Source organism: Oncorhynchus mykiss, chromosome 30 (genome assembly GCF_013265735.2).
Source record: "Oncorhynchus mykiss isolate Arlee chromosome 30, USDA_OmykA_1.1, whole genome shotgun sequence".
NCBI classification, from domain to species: Eukaryota; Metazoa; Chordata; class Actinopteri; order Salmoniformes; family Salmonidae; genus Oncorhynchus; species Oncorhynchus mykiss.
Genome location: NC_050570.1, coordinates 28032942 through 28052354, shown reverse-complemented (window position 1 = coordinate 28052354; position 19413 = coordinate 28032942). Strand labels below are relative to the sequence as shown.

Sequence of the window (19413 nt, the reverse complement as noted above, 5' to 3'; positions counted from 1 at the left end):
CCATAACAAAGTCCGTGGGTCGGACCGTGGCACTGTTGCCCCTACAGGGGATTCTATCTTTTGGGGGGTGGGGTGGTGTTTTCACCAAATGTACCCTACTGTCTATTGAATTGGCTGGTTTTGATGGCAAAGGACGATGGCAACATTTGCAATGCAAATATGTCTATAAATTAAGATTCAAACCAATATAACGCGAGCAGCATGACACTTGAGTATCACCATAGTTGGCAAGTTGGTGTGAAATGTGACGTGATTATTCGATGTATGTAAATTATGTACTACTAGCCAAATTCACCACAACTCCCAAAATCCATTGCATCATTCAATCCCTGATCCGAGGATCTGATTAGTCTGTCTGTTCTGTCAATCAAACATCAGAGCACTCGATTCGACAGAAATGCGGTAGCTTTTTGAAGTGGGCGGGATGTACATTTCCTTACATAGCTTGTTGTCCGTTGCTATCAACCTGCCGCAACTTCATGTGTGTTTAGTCACTCATGCATTTGTCATTTTTAGATAAATTATACGTTAGCAGTCTGCGACAATTAAGTAATCAAAGCGTTAAAATTAAGCTGCATTTTTTAAAATTTCGTGTTAACTGCATGCGGGTTGGTCTCTAGTCGACACAGTCATTGCCCGTTTTTTTTACCCCTGTGTTTGCGGTCTGGCCTTAGCCGCGGCTGCGAATCAGCTTAATCTTTTCTCAGTATCGTCCTGCATTGAAACATGTTTATTTTATAAATATGACGGTGAGAGGGACCCTGTAAACTAAATGACTGTCAGAAATATCGCCTCCATTTGTAATATGGTAAGTAGCCATAGCGCCTTCGAGTGTCTGCTGCAGTCACCGTTGGCCACCTTGTCTGTGTAATGATGATGAGAGGTTCATGGTTGAATTGCTCCTGGGAGCTCGAGCTGATCGGCTGTAGTATCAAGCCACCAGACCTTGTTTGACAGGGATGCATGGGGGGTCCATCATTTCGGAAGGGTAGCTTGATCTTGAATGATGAGTATGAGCCCTACATGTTTAGCTACTCTAGCCAAATAAACACATGCAATGTCATTTGGCGACGTCAGGAAAATTGGTATCAGACAGCAACGTTGTCACACAAAGCTTGCTGTGCACACTTTACAAACACCTCTTAGTACGGTGAGTGACGTGGTTTGACACCTTTTGACAGGTTGATTTCTAGTGTCAGGCTCGTGTGAATTTAAAGATCCCTAAACTTAACTTGGAAGTGAAGAAAGGGAATATGACAGGTCCTCTCGTATGGCCAGGAAACTATGCTAATCTATATTTAAAGGACCCATGTGCTGTGTGAAAGTGGTTTTCAGGTCAGCTTCCTCAATTACATTATCAGTGACAGTCAGAGAGTATCCTGTCTCATGACATGGTTCCATCCCCACTGCTGCACCTGCACACCTGTGTGCACACACTGCTGCACCTACACACCTGTGTGCATCTGCTGCAGAGCCACGGCAGTGATTGGTGAAGGCAGTGCAATAAGCTGTTAGTGGTGGGAGACTTAATGACATTTTAATTATTCTATGATTGCAATGCTATGTCTTAATATAAATGTTTTGGGTTCATTGTCTCACATGGAGGTGATGACTTGCCAAGGGCATTACTGATGGGCATGATGAGCATCTGACTAACTCAACGTATAGAGGAGGTCCTTCGGTGTAACATTTTACATTGCAGTGTCCTTATGACTCTGTAATTACTCCAAACAGGAATAAGTACACTAGGCTAATGTAGTGTTACCTTTCTTTACCAGAACAGTGTTTAGGCTACTGAATCCTGCTGTTGATAAGGATTCAAAAGTCAAGAAGATGTCAAGTTTGGAAGTACAAAAATGTTATGTGACGCAGAGCATTTGATTGGTGTTGAATGGAACTGTTATCATCATCTGGTCTTTGTTTACTTTCCTTTGTGCCGTTGTTTGTGTAAGCTTTTATGGGACATTATTATTTAGATGAGACAAGAAAGTGTATGTTGTCTAGTTTGATTAAACACTTTGTGTGTCTTTGGCACACGAGCGCAGGCTCAGCGGTGTGTACATGCGTCTGTATGAGAAATTCAACATCGAGAACTCTGTCAAAATGGAAATCAGAGACAACAAAGCAATGTGTTCTGCTTTGACTGAGAGAAAATGACAGCAATTTTAAGACTAAAACAACGCTAGCAGAAGTCTCTATGTTCTCTCAACAAAGACATGGCTTCATCTGGAAGCTCTCTGAGCTCTGGTTAGTCAATGGGCTCTGTCAGGAGATAAGTACCCTGTCACTACATTACAGAATGTTAAATGCTCTTGAATATTTGCATTGTGATACTTATCCCCCTGAGTGAAGAGGTTGGTAGTGAGTTTGTCAGATGATGAAACCAAAGGATTCCTGATTTCCAGTATTATGAATAAGCAGGGTTTGGGATGGGAAACGGCAAGCTACATGAAAGCTATAATAGGCTGGAGGGGACTGCCAGTCATTGTCAGAAATAATCCAGGCATTCACATATCTGAAGCAAAGGTTAGACTTATGTGAGACAGAGACATGTGCAGCATGTGACCTCTCTATAAAGAGGCTTTGGTCCGTCAGTTCCTTGCGATATACTGTACTTACCTAGATGACTATTAGACCAGAGAGTTCTTGACCAGATTCTCTAGCTGCAGTAGTTTTGTGCCTATGAACCAGAGGGATACCTTTAGCACTGAGGCAGTGTGCCCTAGTAGGAAGTCCAATGTGTGCAGCTCACCCAGCACTAACATAAATAACATGAGCATGTCTACCTCAAATCAAATCAAAATCAAATGTTATTTGTCACATACACATGGTTAGCAGATGTTAATGCGAGAGTAGCGAAATGCTTGTGCTTCTAGTTCCGACAATGCAGTAATAACCAACGAGTAATCTAACCTAACAACTACCTTATACACACAAGTGTAAAGGGATGAAGAATATGTACATAAAGATATATGAATGAGTGATGGTTCAGAACGGCATAGGCATGATGCAGTAGATGGTATCGAGTACAGTATATACATATGAGATGAGTAATGTAGGGAATGTAAACATATAAAAGTGGCATTGTTTTAAAGTGGCTAGTGATACATGTATTACATAAAGATGGCAAGATGCAGTAGATGGTATAGAGTACAGTATATACATATGAGATGAGTAATGTAGGGAATGTAAACTTTATATTAAGTGGCATTGTTTAGTGGCTAGTGATACATTTTTTACATACATTTTTCCAATATTAAAGTGGCTGGAGTTGAGTCAGTATGTTTGCAGCAGCCACTCAATGTTAGTGGTGGCTGTTTAACAGTCTGATGGCCTTGAGATAGAAGCTGTTTTTCAGTCTCTCGGTCCCTGCTTTGATGCACCTGTACTGACCTCGCCTTCTGGATGATAGCGGGGTGAACAGGCAGTGGCTCGGGTGGTTGTTGTCCTTGATGATCTTTATGGCCTTCCTGTGACATCGGGTGGTGTAGGTGTCCTGGAGGGCAGGTAGTTTGCCCCCAGTGATACGTTGTGCAGACCTCACTACCCTCTGGAGAGCCTTACGGTTGTGGTCGGAGCAGTTGCCGTACCAGGCCGTGATACAGCCCGACAGGATGCTCTCGATTGTGCTCTCGATTTGGCGACAAGCTGCATTTCTTCAGCCTCCTGAGGTTGAAGAGGCGCTACTGCGCCTCTTCAACCGCTGTCTGTGTGGGTGGACCAAGTCAGTTTGTCCTTGATGTGTACGCAGAGGAACTTAACTTACTACCCTCTCCACTACTGTCCTGTCGATGTGGATAGGGGTTGCTCCCTCTGCTGTTTCCTGAAGTCCACGGTCATCTCCTTTGTTTTGTTGACATTGAGTGTGAGGTTATTTTCCTGACACCACGCTTCGAGGGCCCTCACCTCCTCCCTGTAGGCCGTCTCGTCGTTGTTGGTATCAAGCCTACCACTGTAGTGTCGTCTGCAAACTTGATGATTGAGTTGGAGGCGTACATGGCCTCTGCTAAGCTTCCCAGTAAAGCAATAAAAACAATGGCCTCTGCTAACCTTCCCGGTAAAGCAATAAAAACAATCAAGTGTCCCAGAAAAGTTAGAAAAAATAGCCCACATTAACAAATGCAGCTTAAGAAACAAGGTTCATGAAATTAATAATTTGCTAGTAACAGATGACATTCATATTCTGACAATCTCTGAAACTCACTTAGATAATACATTTGTTGATACAGTATTGTTGTTGTTGATACATGGTTATAAGATCTACAGAAAAGACAGAAATAACAAAGGTGGAGGTGTGGCCGTTTAAATTCAGAAACACATTCCTGTAAAGCTTAGAGAGGATCTCATGTTAAATACGGTTGAAGTAATTTGACTACAGGATCATCTGCCTCACCTAAAGCCCGTTCTGGTGGGGAGCTGCTATAGACCACCAAGTTCTAACAATCAGTATCAGGATAACGTGTGAAATGCTTGATAATGTTTGTGATATCGACAGAGGGGTATATTTTTTGGGGTGATTGAAATATTGACTGGCTTTCATCAGGCTGCCCACTCAAGAGAAAGCTTCAAACTGTAACTAGTGCCTGCAACCTGGTTCAGGTTATCAGTCAATCTACCAGGGTAGTTACAAACAGCACAGGAATGAAATCATCAAGTATTGATCACATCTTTACTAATGCTGCAGAATTTTGCTTTAAAGCAGTATCTAAATTCATCAGATGTAGTGATCACAATATAGTAGTCATAGCTATGAAAACCAACATTCCAAAGGCTGGGCCTAATATAGTTTATAAGAGGTCATACAATAAGGTTTGTAGTGATTCCTATGTTGTTGATGTAAAGAATATGTGTTGGTCCGTGGTGTGAAATGACAAGCAATCAGACGCTGCACTTGACACATTTATGAAATTGCTTATCCCAGTTACTAATAAGAATGCACCCATTTAGAAAATGACTGTAAAAGGGTTAAATTCCGGTGACTTGATGAGGAAAAGAACATGTGTATGGTTGAGAGGGATGAGGCAAAAGGAATGCAAATAAGTCTGGTTGCGCAAACGTACTGCAAATTGAGAAATCGTGACTAAACTGAATGAAAAGAAGAAGCTACACTATGAAACAAAGATAAATGACATAAAGAATGATTGTAAAAAGCTTTGGAGCACCTTTAAATGAAATTTTGGGCAAAATGGTAACCTCAACACCATCATTCATTGAATCAGATGGCTCATTCATCACAAAACTCACTGATATTGCCAACTACTTTAATTACTTTTTTCATTGGCAAGATGAGCAAACTTAAGCATTACAGCAACAAACGCTGACACTACATATCCAAGTATATCTGACCAAATTATGGAAGACAAGTCTTTTAATTTTGTGAGTGTGGAAGAGGTGAAATAATTATTGTTGTCTTTCAACAATGATAAATCACTGGGGTCTGACAACTTGGATGGAAAATTACTGAGGATAATAGTGGACGATATTGCCACTCCTATTTGCTATATCTTCAATTTAAGCCTATTAGAAATTGTGTTTGACCAGATACAATGCTATTTTACAGTAAACAAATTGAGAACAGACTTTCAGCATGCTTATAGGGAAGGACATTCAACAAGCACAGCACTTACACAAATGACTGATTGGCTGAGAGAAATTGATGATAAAAAAGATTGAGGGGGCTGTTTTGATAGACTTCAGTTCGGCTTTTGACATTATCGATCATACTGCTGCTGGGAAAACATATAGGTGTTATGGCTTTACTATATTGCAATATTGTGGATAAAAAGTTACCTGTCTAACAGAAAATACTGTTATTTAATGGAAGCCTCTGCAACATAATCCAGGTAGAATCAATAATTCCCCAGGGCAGCTGTCTAGGCCCCTTACTTTAAAAAATCTTTACTAACGACATGCCACCGACTTTGAGTAAAGCCAGTGTGTCTATGTATACGGATGACTCAACACTATACATCATACTATACATCAGCTACTACAGCGACTGAAATGACTGCAAATTTTTTTTTTAAGCACTGCAGTTAGTTTCAGATTATATATATATATTTCTAAAAGTTAAAGCATTTTATTTGGGACAAATCATTCACTAACCCTAAACCTCAACTAAATATTGTAATAAATAATGTGGAAATTGAGCAAGATGAGGTGACTAAACTGCTTGGAGTAACCCTGGATTGTAAACTGTCATGGTCAAAACATATTTATACAACAGTAGTTAAGATGGGGAGAAGTCTGTCCATAATAAAGAGCTGCTCTACCTTTTTAACAGCACTATCAACAAGGTAGGTGCTACAGGCCCTAGTTTTGTCTTACCTGGACTACTGTTCAGTTGTGTGGTTAGGTGCCACAAAGAGGGGCTTAGGAAAGTTGCAATTGGCTCAGAACAGGGCAACAAGTCTGGCCCTTGGATGTACACGGAGAGCTAACATTAATAATATGCATGTCAATCTCTCCTGGCAGAAAGTGGAGGAGAGATTGACTTCATAACTGCGTGTATTTGTGAGTGGTGGTAACATGTTGAGTGCACCGAGCTGTCTGTTTGAACAGCTCGGACCCATGCATACCCCACAAGAAATGCCACCAGAGGTCTCTTCACAGACCCCAAGTTCAGAACAGACTATTGGAGGCGCACAGTACTACATAGAGCCTTGACTACATGGAACTCTATTCCACATCAAGTAACTCATGCAAGCAGTACAATTAGATTTAAAAAACATTGATAAAAATACACCATATGGTACAGCAGGGACTGTGAAGCAACAATCATAAGCACAGACACATCCATACATACACTACAACATACGCACTATACACACAACCTCAAACAGTCACACTCCAAACTCCACTATGGCCAAGACCAAAGAGCTGTCAAAGGACACCAGAAACAAAATTGTAGACCTGCACCAGGCTGGGAAGACTGAATCTGCAATAGGTAAGCAGCTTGGTTTGAAGAAATCAACTGTGGGAGCAATTATTAGGAAATGGAAGACATACAAGACCACTGATAATCTCCCTCGATCTGGGGCTCCACGCAAGATCTCACCCTGTGGGGTCAAAATGATCACAAGAACGGGAGCAAAAGTCCCAGAACCACACGGGGGGACCTAGTGAATGACCTGCAGAGAGCTGGGACCAAAGTAACAAAGCCTACCATCAGTAACACACTACGCCGCCAGGGACTCAAATCCTGCAGTGCCAGACGTGTCCCCCTGCTTAAGCCAGTACATGTCCTGGCCCGTCTGAAGTTTGCTAGAGAGCATTTGGATGATCCAGAAGAAGATTGGGAGAATGTCATATGGTCAGATGAAACCAAAATAGAACTTTTTGGTAAAAACTCAACTCGTCGTGTTTGGAGGACAAAGAATGCTGAGTTGCATCCAAAGAACACCATACCTACTGTGAAGCGTGGGGGTGGAAACATCATTCTTTGGGGCTGTTTTTCTGCAAAGGGACCAGGACGACTGATCTGTGTAAAGGAAAGAATGAATGGGGCCATGTATCGTGAGATTTTGAGTGAAAACCTCCTTCCATCAGCAAGGGCATTGAAGTGGCTTCATAAGAAGCATTTCAAGGTCCTGGAGTGGCCTAGCCAGTCTCCAGATCTCAACCCCATAGAAAATCTTTGGAGGGAGTTGAAAGTCCGTGTTGCCCAGCAACAGCCCCAAAACATCACTGCTCTAGAGGAGATCTGCATGGAGGAATGGGCCAAAATACCAGCAACAGTGTGTGAAAACCTTGTGAAGACTTACAGAAAACGTTTGACCTCTGTCATTGCCAACAAAGGGTATATAACAAAGTATTGAGAAACTTTTGTTATTGACCAAATAACTTATTTTTGCCATAATTTGCAAATCAATTTATTAAAAATCCTAAAATGTGATTTTCTGGATTTTTTTCTCATTTTGTCTGTCATAGTTGAAGTGTACCTATGATGAAAATTACAGGCCTCTCTCATCTTTTTAAGTGGGAGAACTTGCTTAATTGGTGGCTGACTAAATACTTTTTTGTCCCACTGTATGTGGTAGGGGCCTGAGAGCACACTTAATGTATTGTGAAATCTGTTGTGAAAGTATTGTAATGTTTTTAAAATTGTATAACTACCTTAATTTTGCTGGACCCCAGGAATAGTAGCTGCTGCATTGGCAGCAGCTAATGGGGATCCATAATAAGTAACACAGCCCTGAAGAAGATAGAACAGACATGTGTGAGTATGGCACTCCAGATGTTGTGGAGCCTATTTCATGCTTAATAAGGATGTTTAAACAGTGCACATTTGAGCTCATGTTCTCTCTCTCTGGTCTCCCTCAGGGCACCAATGCCTCTGCTCTGGAGAAAGACATTGGTCCGGAGCAGTTCCCAATCAACGAACACTACTTTGGATTGGTCAACGTAAGTGTCATTCACTCTGTCCACTAGTCATGTTTTCCATTGGACAGGTGCTTGGTGTTGACACTTCATGAGAAACAGGTTGTTTTGTTTGTTGGCTTGTCAGTAATGCTACCATTGTTTGAATGATGTCTTTACACAGTTTTGATGTCTCTGGCTGTCTCAGTTTCCTTGCTATTCTATTTCTAGTAGCTTAACAAAACAAATCTTTGAGGGCCTGATGTTACCCAACTACTCTGTTAGCCAACCCTTCAGATGGCTTCTGTTTAATGACTGGAATGTAAATGAAATGTTGAGCGGTTCACCGTTGGATTGTATGTATAAAAAACATTTAATTAAATAAAACTTCAGATGGAGATTGATGATACTCAAGCGGAGTTTGGCTAGCCTGGTTTCCGTCTCCGTTCAGCCATTACATTCCACTCCTTTCCACTCCTGTCATTTGCAAAAGCGACTGGCCTTTCTGCAATCTTCAAATATTAACATTCTGTCATTAATGCGCTCGAGAAGATTAGAGGATTTGATCCTGATTTGATAAAACCCTCACATCTTTCATCCAATCACAATGTTTATGCAAATTAGACTGATAGGAACATGTTCTAATTCATTCATACATTTGATTGGTAGCATTCTAACAATGGGCATTCTGACGTAATACATTCAATTGTAAACAAAAACATTGCACGTGGGGAGAACAGGAAGATTCCTGTTTATTGCATTTTTACCAGAAGCCAATGTGATCACAATACACCAGAGAAGCTCTTGCCATTCAAAGTTCCCCAGCAGTTCATTGTGAACCCTGGAGCCTATTTTATATCCAGCAAGCAAGAGCAAGGTGCTTCTTTCCTCAAATATATATATTGTTTTATTTGCTCAAAATAAGTGACCAAACTACACTGAACAAAAATATAAAAGGAACATGTAAATGTTTCGTGAACTGAAATAAAAGATCGATGTTCCATACGCACAAAAAGTTTATTTGGCTCAAATTTTGTGCACAAATTTGGATACATCCCTGTTTGTGAGCATTTCTCGTTTGCCAAGATAATCTATCTTCCTGGCAGGTGTGGCATATCAAGAAACTGATTAAACAGCATTACTACACAGGTTCACCTTGTGCTGGGGACAATAAAAGGCCACTCTAAAATGTGCAGTTTTGTCACACATCACAATGCCACAGATGTCTCAAGTTTTGAGGGAGTATGCAATAGGCATGCCGATTGCAGGAATGTCCACCACAGCTGTTGCCAGAGAAGTAAATGTTAATTTGTCTACCATGAGCCACCTCCAACGTCGTTTCAGAGAATTTGGCAGTATGTCCAACCGGCCTCACAACCGCAGACCACGTGTATGGGTTCGTGTGGGCGAGCGGTTTGCTGATGTCAACGTTGTGAGCAGAGTGCCCCATGTTGTCGGTGCGTTTATGGTATGGGAAGGCATACGCTACGGACAACGAAAACTATTTTCATCGATGGCAATTTGAATACACAAAAGTACCGTGACGAGATCATGAGGTCCATTTTTTTTTAAGGTATATGTGAGCAACAGATGCATATCTGTATTCCCAGTCATGTGAAATCCATAGGGCCTAATCAATTTATGGAAATTGACTGATTTCCTCATTAACTGTAAAATCAATGACATTTTTGCATATTGCTTTTATATTTTTGTTCAGTTTATATATTGCTACTTCTCGGTATCACATTGGGCAAGGCTACTGGTTCAAGAGCTATAAGAAGCACACAGAGAGGATGGAAGAGAGAGATGCCAGTGGAGATGCATGAATTTTGCAAGAAGGGAACAATGAGTGGCAGAGATGTGTAAGTTAGTTCATTCATAGGCTGGGCTATTAATCCACCACTTGTATGCTAGCCTATATATTAGGCCTAGCTTACTAGAATGAATTTAGGCGACCACCACCTGTGCTATGCAAGCCAGAGATAAAGAACAATAAAAAAAAAGATGAAGAACATGCTATAAAGGGAAAATACTGGAGTTTTTATAATGTTGTGATATTGTCATAACGATGCCATATATCAACAAAAAAATATCCTGATATGTAACTGTATTGATCCCCCCGTCCCGTCTATGTCCGTTCAGAAAGTTTCCTAAAGTAGCCTGTCTGGAATCCATCTCTTAATAAGAGAGGAGGTACAAATAATGCAACTGAAATGAGCATAACATTTTTAAAATGTAAGCAAGTCATGATGATCAGCATATGTGCGAGGAATGACGACAGGTGCTAGTTTTGCGTTTATTTCCTCTCATTAATGAGAGGCAACTGAAGCAAACGTAGCTTGATTGAATCTTGTTGGCTAATATTTTTCGTATGATTATTTCTCTCATTACGGAGTCCTATATAGCCTCTTTGAACAACATAATCTTGCATTGACACTGTCTTCTCACAAGGGAATGACCGAAGCAGGTGATAATAGTATTGTTTGTTGTTCTTAAAATCCTCATTCTATATTGCACCAAATTTGCACGCACCCCATGTTCCATAATGTTGTCATGGAAAATATGAATGTTTCCAACTACCAATCAGCAGCTGTGCTGTAAATCTGGCTGCATATTGAACGCTAAGATTGCCCGAAAGACCAGTGACAGGAGTGGAATGTTAGCTAAAAAAGACTGCTACCAAGACTAGTTTGGCTACATTAAGTTAAAATTCATACAGGTATCTGATGGCAGCTGTGCAGTCTGGCTGTCACATCCCTTTTTAGATGTGAGAACACTCATCTCACCTCACTCACTCATGAATCTTCTCTCCATATTTTCAATGTTACGTTTTTCGGTCCTCAGAGTGATAAAAATCTCACCCTCTCTTTTTCTATTTGTCCCTACCGGGTTGGCCCCCTCAGTTCGGCAACACGTGTTACTGTAACTCGGTGCTTCAGGCCCTGTACTTCTGCCGGCCCTTCCGGGAGAACGTGCTGGCCTACAAGGCCCAGCAGAAGAAGAAGGAGAACCTGCTCACGTGTCTGGCAGACCTCTTCCACAGCATCGCCACCCAGAAGAAAAAGGTGGGAGTCATCCCGCCCAAGAAGTTCATCTCACGCCTGCGCAAGGAGAATGGTGAGCGAGACTACACCAAACCGAAATACAATCACTGTCTGCCAGGGACTGTCTGGGAGAGGGCTGAGGCTGGGGACAAATACACTACATAGTGTAATACCCTCATAGCTACCATTTTGTATAGGTTGTCATATGATTGTTGTTGGTTGACAAACCGACTGTGTGTTGATCGGTTTTAGACCAGCGTTTAGATGTTTCAGACTGCTGAGACTAGTTATCTTGAATCAACCGTATTCAGGAAAGATACAGTAGGCATGTTTTGAGCTGGGGATTGAGATTGGGCTAGAGGGGAAGTGGAAGTGTTTTTGACAGGTGATAATCACTGTGGGGTGAAGGGCAGGTGCATGTTGTGGTGGCGGGGCGGACATTCAGAGCGTGGGCCTGGAATAGAAGCAGGTTGTTGTCTGACTCCAGGCAGCTCTCTCTCTGAATGAACAATGGACATCTATGTGTGGACTAGGACCTGTTCAGCTGCTTACTGTCACACTCTCCAATTTCACATTTCACACATATCAGATTTGTGTGTGCATGCATGTGCGTTGACCTGCCTTGATTCACCTTGATCAGGCCTGTTGACTGACTGATCACCTTTCTACACAGTTTCCCTGAAAGCCCCTGTCCTCTGTGTCTCCCCCTACAGACCTGTTTGACAACTACATGCAGCAGGACGCCCATGAGTTCCTCAACTACCTGCTGAACACGGTGGCAGACATCCTGCAGGAGGAGAAGAAGCAGGAGAAGCAGAACGGCCGCCTCAAGAACAACGGCACGGCGGTCACCACGGAGACGGAGCCCGAGAACAAGCCCACGGAGCCCACCTGGGTGCATGACATCTTCCAGGGAACTTTGACCAATGAGACGCGCTGCCTCAACTGTGAGACGGTGAGTCAGCGCTGGTAGACCCTATAGAGTGATTTCTGGGGTAGTGGGTTTTGTGGAGCCTCGCAAGCCGCCTGATCTCATGTAATCTCGCGAGATCAGGCAGCTTGCGAGGCAAGGTTTTATGTTCTCTGGCAGGGATTGAAATGGGTGGTCCTAATTCAACCAAGTTATGTAGGACATAAACGCTTATGTAAGAATACTTTATTGATTGGAAATGTGTCTCTTGTTTTATTTTTAACTCAACCCCTTCCTCAGCAGTGTTGGTAATGCTTTGCCAATCGACTACCAGGGCATAGCTAAGTGACTGTCTCCCACAGAGGGATTAGCTCTGTCTGTAATAGTAAGCTCTCAGCTCTGACGGATATCCTCCAGCCCCCACAGGCTGTGGCATCGGCCTACCACTCTGCCACTCTCTCCTTCTGTATCTGCGACGCAGGAGGCATTGATGCTCAGAGAGGAAGAGAAGTGTGAGGGAGGGAGGTAGAGAATGGCCTTGAACAACCCTCTTCACCACGCTACAGGCACTGTGCTTCTCAATGACATATACTATCAATACATTAAACAGACCCGCTCTCATCTTGTGTGCCAGTGTGTGGTCAGGTCACAGAGCACGTGAAGAGGCAAGTACACTGACTCACCTCATCTGTGTGTTTCTCCTTCCTTCCCTCTCTCGGACAGGTGAGCAGCAAAGATGAGGACTTCCTGGATCTGTCTGTGGACGTAGAGCAGAATACATCAATAACACACTGTCTTAGGTAATATTGACCTGTTACCTGGTATCTTTCTGTACCATAACTACTCCCTGTATCAAGCTTACTGACACAGTCCCCTCTGTGTGTGTTGTGTTCCCCAGGGACTTCAGTAACACAGAGACCTTGTGCAGTGAATACAAATACTACTGTGAGGCATGCTGCAGCAAGCAGGAGGCCCAGAAACGGTCAGTACACAACACTGTTCCCGCTCAGATTGGGTGTGTATGACTGCGGTATCTGTCTCTTCATGTACAGTACCAGTCAAAAGTTTGGGCACACCTACTCATTCAAGGGTTTTTACATTGTAGAATAATAGTGAAGATGTCAAAACTATGAAATAACATATATGGAATCATGTAGTAACCAAAAAAGTGTTTAATAAAATCTAAATATTGTTCAAAGTAGCCATCCTTTGGCTTGATGACAACTTTGCACACTTGTCATTCTCTCAACTAGCATCACCTGGTATGCTTTTCCAACAGTCTTGAAGGAATTCCCACATATGCTGAGCACTTGCTTTTTCTTCACTTTGCAGTCCAACTCATCCCAAACCACCTCAATTAGGTTGTCGGGTGATTGTGGAGTCCAGGTCATCTGAAGCAGCACTCCATCACTCTCCTTCTTGGTCAAATAGCCCTTACACAGCCTGGAGGTGTGTTGGGTCATTGTCCTGTTGAAGAAAAGATAATAGTCCCACTAAGCGCAAGCCAGATGTGATGGCATATCACTTCAGAATGCTGTGGTAGCCATCCTGTTTAAGTGTGCCTTGAATTCAAAATAAATAACCAACAGTGTCACCAGCAAAGCACCATCATACTTCCTCCTCCATGTTTCACAGTGGGACCCATACATGTGAAGATTATCTGTTCACCTACTCTGCGTCTCACAAAGACACTGCGGTTGGAACCAAAAATCTCACATTTGGACTCGTCAGACCAAAGGACAGATTTTCACCAGTCTAATGTCCATTGCTTGTGTTTCTTGGCCCAAGCAAGTCTCTTCTACTTATTGGTGTCCTTTAGTAGTGGTTTCTTTGCAGCAATTTGACCATGAAGGCCTGATTGACGCAGTCTCCTCTGAACAGTTGATGTTGAGATGTGTCTGTCATTTGAACTCTGTGAAGCATTTATTCGGGCTGCAATTTCTGAGGCTGGTAACTCTAATGAACTTATCCTCTGGAGCAGAGGTAACTCTGGGTCTTCCTTTCCTGTGGTGGTCCTCATGAGAGCCAGTTTCATCATAGCTCTTGATGGTTTTTGCAACTGCACTTGAAGAAACTTTAAAAGTTCTTGAACTTTTCCGGATTGACTGACCTTCATGTCTTAAAGTAATGATGGACTGTCGTTTCTCTTTGCTTATTTGAGCTGTTCTTTCCATAATATGGACTTGGTCTTTTACCAAATAGGGTTGTCTTCTGTATACCAACCCTACCTTGTCACAGCACAACTCGGGGCGGCAGGGTAGCCTAGTGGTTAGAGCGTTGGACTAGGTTGCAAGGTTGCAAGTTCAAATCCCCGAGCTGACAAGGTACAAATCTGTCGTTCTGCCCCCGAACAGGCAGTTAACCCACTGTTCCTAGGCCGTCATTGAAAATAAGAATTTGTTCTTAACTAGTTTAAATAAAGGTTAAAAAAACACACACAAAAAACAGCACCACTGATTGGCTCAAACGCATTAAGAAGGAAAGAAATTCCACAAATTAACTTTTAACAAGACAAAACTGTTAATTGAAATGCATTCCAGGTGACTACCTCATGAAGCTGGTTGAGAGAATGCCAAGAGTGTGCAAAGCTGTCATCAAGGTAAAAGGGTGGCTGCTTTGAGACTTAACACTTTTTTGGTTAATACAAGATTCCATATGTGTAATTTCGTAGTCTTGATGTCGTCACTATTTTTCTACAATGTAGAAAATAGTAAAAGTAAAGAAAAACCCTGGAATGAGTAGGTGTGTCCATACTTTTGACTGGTACTGTATTTCTGTGTGTTTTTACTCTTTGCTTGTCTATGTCTGTATATAACTCCTGTGTGTCCCTGTAGGATGCGGGTTAAGAAGTTGCCTATGATCCTGGCCCTGCACCTGAAGCGGTTTAAGTACATGGAGCAGCTGCACCGATACACCAAGCTGTCGTATCGCGTCGTCTTCCCTCTGGAGCTCCGCCTCTTCAACACCTCTGGAGACGCTACCAACCTCGACCGCATGTATGACCTGGTCGCTGTGGTCGTCCACTGTGGCAGGTAGGGTGCACAAACACATACACATGTCTATTCTATACTGAACAAGAATATAAACGCTACATGCAGCAATTTCAAGGATTTTACGGAGTTACAGTTCATAGAAGGAAATCGGTCAATTTAAATAAATAAATAAAGCCCTGATCTATGGATTTCACATGACTGGGCAGGGGCGCAGCCATGGCAGGGCATAGGCCCACCCACTTGGGAGCCAGGTCCACCCACTGGGGAGCCAGGCACAGCCAATCAGAATGAGTTTTTCCCCACAAAAGGGCATTATTACAGACAGACATACTCCTCAGCACCCCCACTTCCCGCAAGTGAAGAAGCCGGATGTGGAGGTCCTGGGCTGGCATGGTTACACGTGGTTTGCGGTTGTGAGGCTGGTTGAATGTACTGCCAAATTCTCTAAAACAACGTTGGAGGCGGCTTATGGTTGAGAAATGAAAATTTCTGGGATCTTTTATGTCAGCTTGTGAAAAATGGGACCAACACTTTACATTCATATTTGTGTTCAGTATACATTCAGCACCTTTGGACACACATTCTTATGCAAACACACTTACTCGTATCCAAACAAACTTGTACCTTGTACTTTGCAGAGACTTTGTCATATCACTGCTTTCCCCTTCTTTCTTCCTCAGTGGACCCAACAGAGGACACTACATCACCATAGTGAAGAGTCACGGCTTCTGGCTGCTGTTTGATGATGATATCGTGGAGGTGTGTGTCACAGTCATACTTTTCTGTAATACTGTTATTTTTACTTGGCCAGCACACCTGTTTTATATGTCTCATACAGCATGTTTCATCATTTTGTTGTGTCCCTCTCTGGTTTGTTCAGAAAATCGATGCCCAGGCCATCGAGGAGTTCTATGGGCTGACGTCAGACATCTCAAAGAACTCTGAGTCTGGATACATCCTCTTCTACCAGTCCAGGGAGTAAATGGATTAAACACCCAGCTAACCAGAGCCTCTTAGAGAGAACGATGGGAACTTTGACCCTTACCTGAATCCTGTCTGAGATGTGTGCCAACACCATTCCCTATCCCACGGCCTGCCCTGGGTCTGCCTGCACTTAATTTCCCATAACCCCCTTCCCTCCCTGCACTCAGCATACTGGGAGGACTCTGCCAACTGCGTTTTGCCCTTCAGCCACATGCAACAAAAAAACAAACAGTCACAACAACAAGAACAAGGGGGAAAAGGAAGATCCAACAGGCTGGTGTGTGATGCCTGTTTGTCCCAGCATGGGTCACTCTCCTGGGGTCTGCCTGGCATACAGAGCTGGCTGGACTGGTACAGATACAATCTTCTTTCCAACAGCAGTCTGTATCCTTTATATATCTGTATAGTATGTCTATTTTCACGTAATGTCACACGCTCATAAATCATTTTAGTAGGGTTATCCTGTGACCTTATATTTGTCCTGCCCATAGAAGTCTTCTACCTGGGGTATAGCTAGAGCTGGGATGGAAGTTCAAGTGAAAGATAAACTAGGTGAGAGAGGGTATATGCATATGGTGTAGCTGAAATGCATATTTCAGTGTTAACAGTTTAAGCTGGTGTGGATTCGAGTTGACTTGAGTTGTAACCAAGCCAAACCTTTTCATTGCGGTGCTGAGAAATTGTAGTCCCACAGAAGACCAGGCTTGCATGTACAAACTACAGCTCTACTAGTCTCTAGAATAATCTGGTTTAGTTCATGCCCAGTTCATTATCTGTCTAGTCCTTGTTGTGCAAAACACTATTTATTGCTCTTATTTTATTCATGTTGGGGAGTTGTAATGTTGAGTGTGCTGGTAGGCGGAGGATATTGTGTGTCAGACTCCATCTTGTCTTGTGTATGTGACATCTCCCCCTTACAGAGTCATGTAGGTAATTCACATACAGAGCTCTCTGGGGTTGAATTGAACTTTGACAACGTCTTTTTTTATTTATTTTTGCTCTAGTTTGAAGTATGTGGATAGCTGAGCTCTGTCAAAAGAACCACATGAGGTAAGACGGAGGGGTCAAGGCATCCTTGAACTGTACTGTTTTTCACAGTGAGATCGGTGCAATAGGAGGAGGTGAAATGAGCTGATAAGATGTTGACTTCCCTGTTGAAGCGAATATAGATATTAAATGCTGGTGTGTTTTGTTACCAGCTGGTCTCCTCCCAGTCGTGTGTATCTGTGTGTGAGATGGATCAACAGAGGTGGAACTCCTTTGCTAGGTGCGATATGGGGCTGCAGTTCACACACTGCAAACGTTGGTTTGATGTTACTTAGAACCTTTTAGTTCTTCTGCAGTGACGCCATAGTCTGAATATTGATATGGGTCAGTCCATTGTTGAAGTCATTACATGTGTTCTATCACCATTTTATTTTGCCTCGTCCCTTCCATTGTTAGGCACTTGACTTGGAACCAATGGTCTTTACTCAGAAGCTGTGCCTGGCAGATACTTATATTAAGTTGTGTTTAGTGTAAAGGTGACCAGTGGTCTATATAGACTGATGATTTACCATCCCATAAGGTTAGGGCCACGTACTGTAGAGTAGAACTATATCAAAGGCCATATAGAGATATTTGAAGACTATTTGAAGAGTGCTGCTCAGACTGTCCTATGGCACTCTAATTCACTGTAATACTGAAAGAATATTGACCCAAATGCATCTCGCTTTAAAGAGATGCTCTGGAACTTTGGCGACTACTAAGTATTCTTTAAACCTCCTGCTTTGGGCTGGATGTGTCAGTGTAGTTTATACATGCAGAATGACTACTTTACCTAAATTAGCCACAAAATCCCTAGTTTGAAAGCGATTATTTCTGGAATTTGTGCTGTGCCATTTTCCTACAGCCCCCTAGCAATTCGAGTTCTAGCCAATGAGCTTCAGACCTTCGCCATTTGAGTAAAATCTGCACATATGTGATGTAGTACACCATTTTCAGGGAACACATTTGTCTCGTGAGAGCTACTTTCAGAACTACTGGATAAAAAGTATACAAATGTACTGGAGAATCTCTTTAAATTAGAAGTAGAGATGATTTGGGTTATGTGTGAGGTTGAGTGTGCCTCCTCCTTTTTATATGTGAGTTAGCATGTAATGTGTGAGAGTGTGCTGAAGCATCTAGATGGTTAACTGACTATTTCCTTCTGTTTAGTATAACTGGGTAAAGTCAATGATGAATATGTGCCAATCTGGAGTCACTAATGACCTTGCAAAACTGGACAGGAACTCTTACAGAACACTATTTTCTCTGCTAAGATACAAGTGTACATACATTATGTAGGAAATATATTTTTTAAAACCTAGAAGCTAAAACACTAAGAGAAAGAGGAGTTAAATAAAAACAAACCCTGTAAAGAAATATGGAGCTGCTTTACAATCAGTCAAACACATAATCAATTCATCACACAATAGTTACACAATAAGGAATGTCACAACCAGTCACATTGGGGTTCAAGAGAATTAGCCAGAGCTGTTTCAGGCATTTTAAACGTTATGATGGGAAGAGATACTGTGTGTGCTAATCTTCCAATTACTGTTCTGCACACACCCTCGCTCAGATGCTGTCTTATTGTACTCCTAACGTGGTCTCAACAGTCTAGAAATGTGAAGTGTTCTACCTATGGGACTCTGGTGCAGTGCCTAGAGATGAATACGTACTGTACTAGCATGTCTATGTTGGTAAGAGGAGAAGTTGAAGGGAGATCCAGTTAGCTACTCTCAATTCCAATTAGTTGTTTGTAAACTGAAAGTGCACTTTACTAGTGATGAGCTTAAATGCTTTCATGAGAGCCACAGTCTGAGTACTTTTTGGAGTTCCTTGCCCTCTGTTCAATAAAAGGACTATCTACTAAGGCACTGGGATTTGTGAAGAATTAGTGTGTCATGTTCTTTGGATTTTTAAAGTTTTCTTAACCCCCTCACCTTCGACTCGTTCTTCTCTTATCCTCTTCACCCCCAGGCCAGTCCTTCACATCCCCACAGTCGTGTCAGTTGTTTTCCTTTACCCGTTAGTTACGCACACAGTTCATTCCTGTGTTGTCAACCTGGTCACTTCCTCTGTCACATAATGTTTACCAGGC

At 42.4% G+C, this 19413-nt stretch overlaps 1 protein-coding gene across 2 annotated transcripts; it reads left to right on the top strand.

Annotated features, from left to right (window-relative positions):
- Positions 1 to 418: 418 nt before the first annotated feature.
- LOC110521662 (ubiquitin carboxyl-terminal hydrolase 46) lies at positions 419 to 19189 on the top strand. Of its 2 annotated transcripts, XM_036968832.1 has the most exons (10): positions 681 to 808; positions 8137 to 8218; positions 8323 to 8403; positions 11262 to 11475; positions 12116 to 12357; positions 13036 to 13112; positions 13211 to 13294; positions 15147 to 15344; positions 15986 to 16064; positions 16186 to 19189. In XM_036968832.1, the coding sequence occupies exons 5-10, from the start codon at positions 12133 to 12135 to the stop codon at positions 16285 to 16287; spliced, it is 765 nt and encodes a 254-aa protein (XP_036824727.1). In that variant the 5' UTR covers positions 681 to 808; positions 8137 to 8218; positions 8323 to 8403; positions 11262 to 11475; positions 12116 to 12132; the 3' UTR covers positions 16288 to 19189. The 2 variants fall into 2 exon arrangements, with proteins under 2 accessions (XP_021455071.1, XP_036824727.1); XM_021599396.2 differs by lacking the exon at positions 8137 to 8218 and having other exon boundaries at positions 419 to 808.
- The last annotated feature ends 224 nt before the right edge of the window (positions 19190 to 19413 follow it).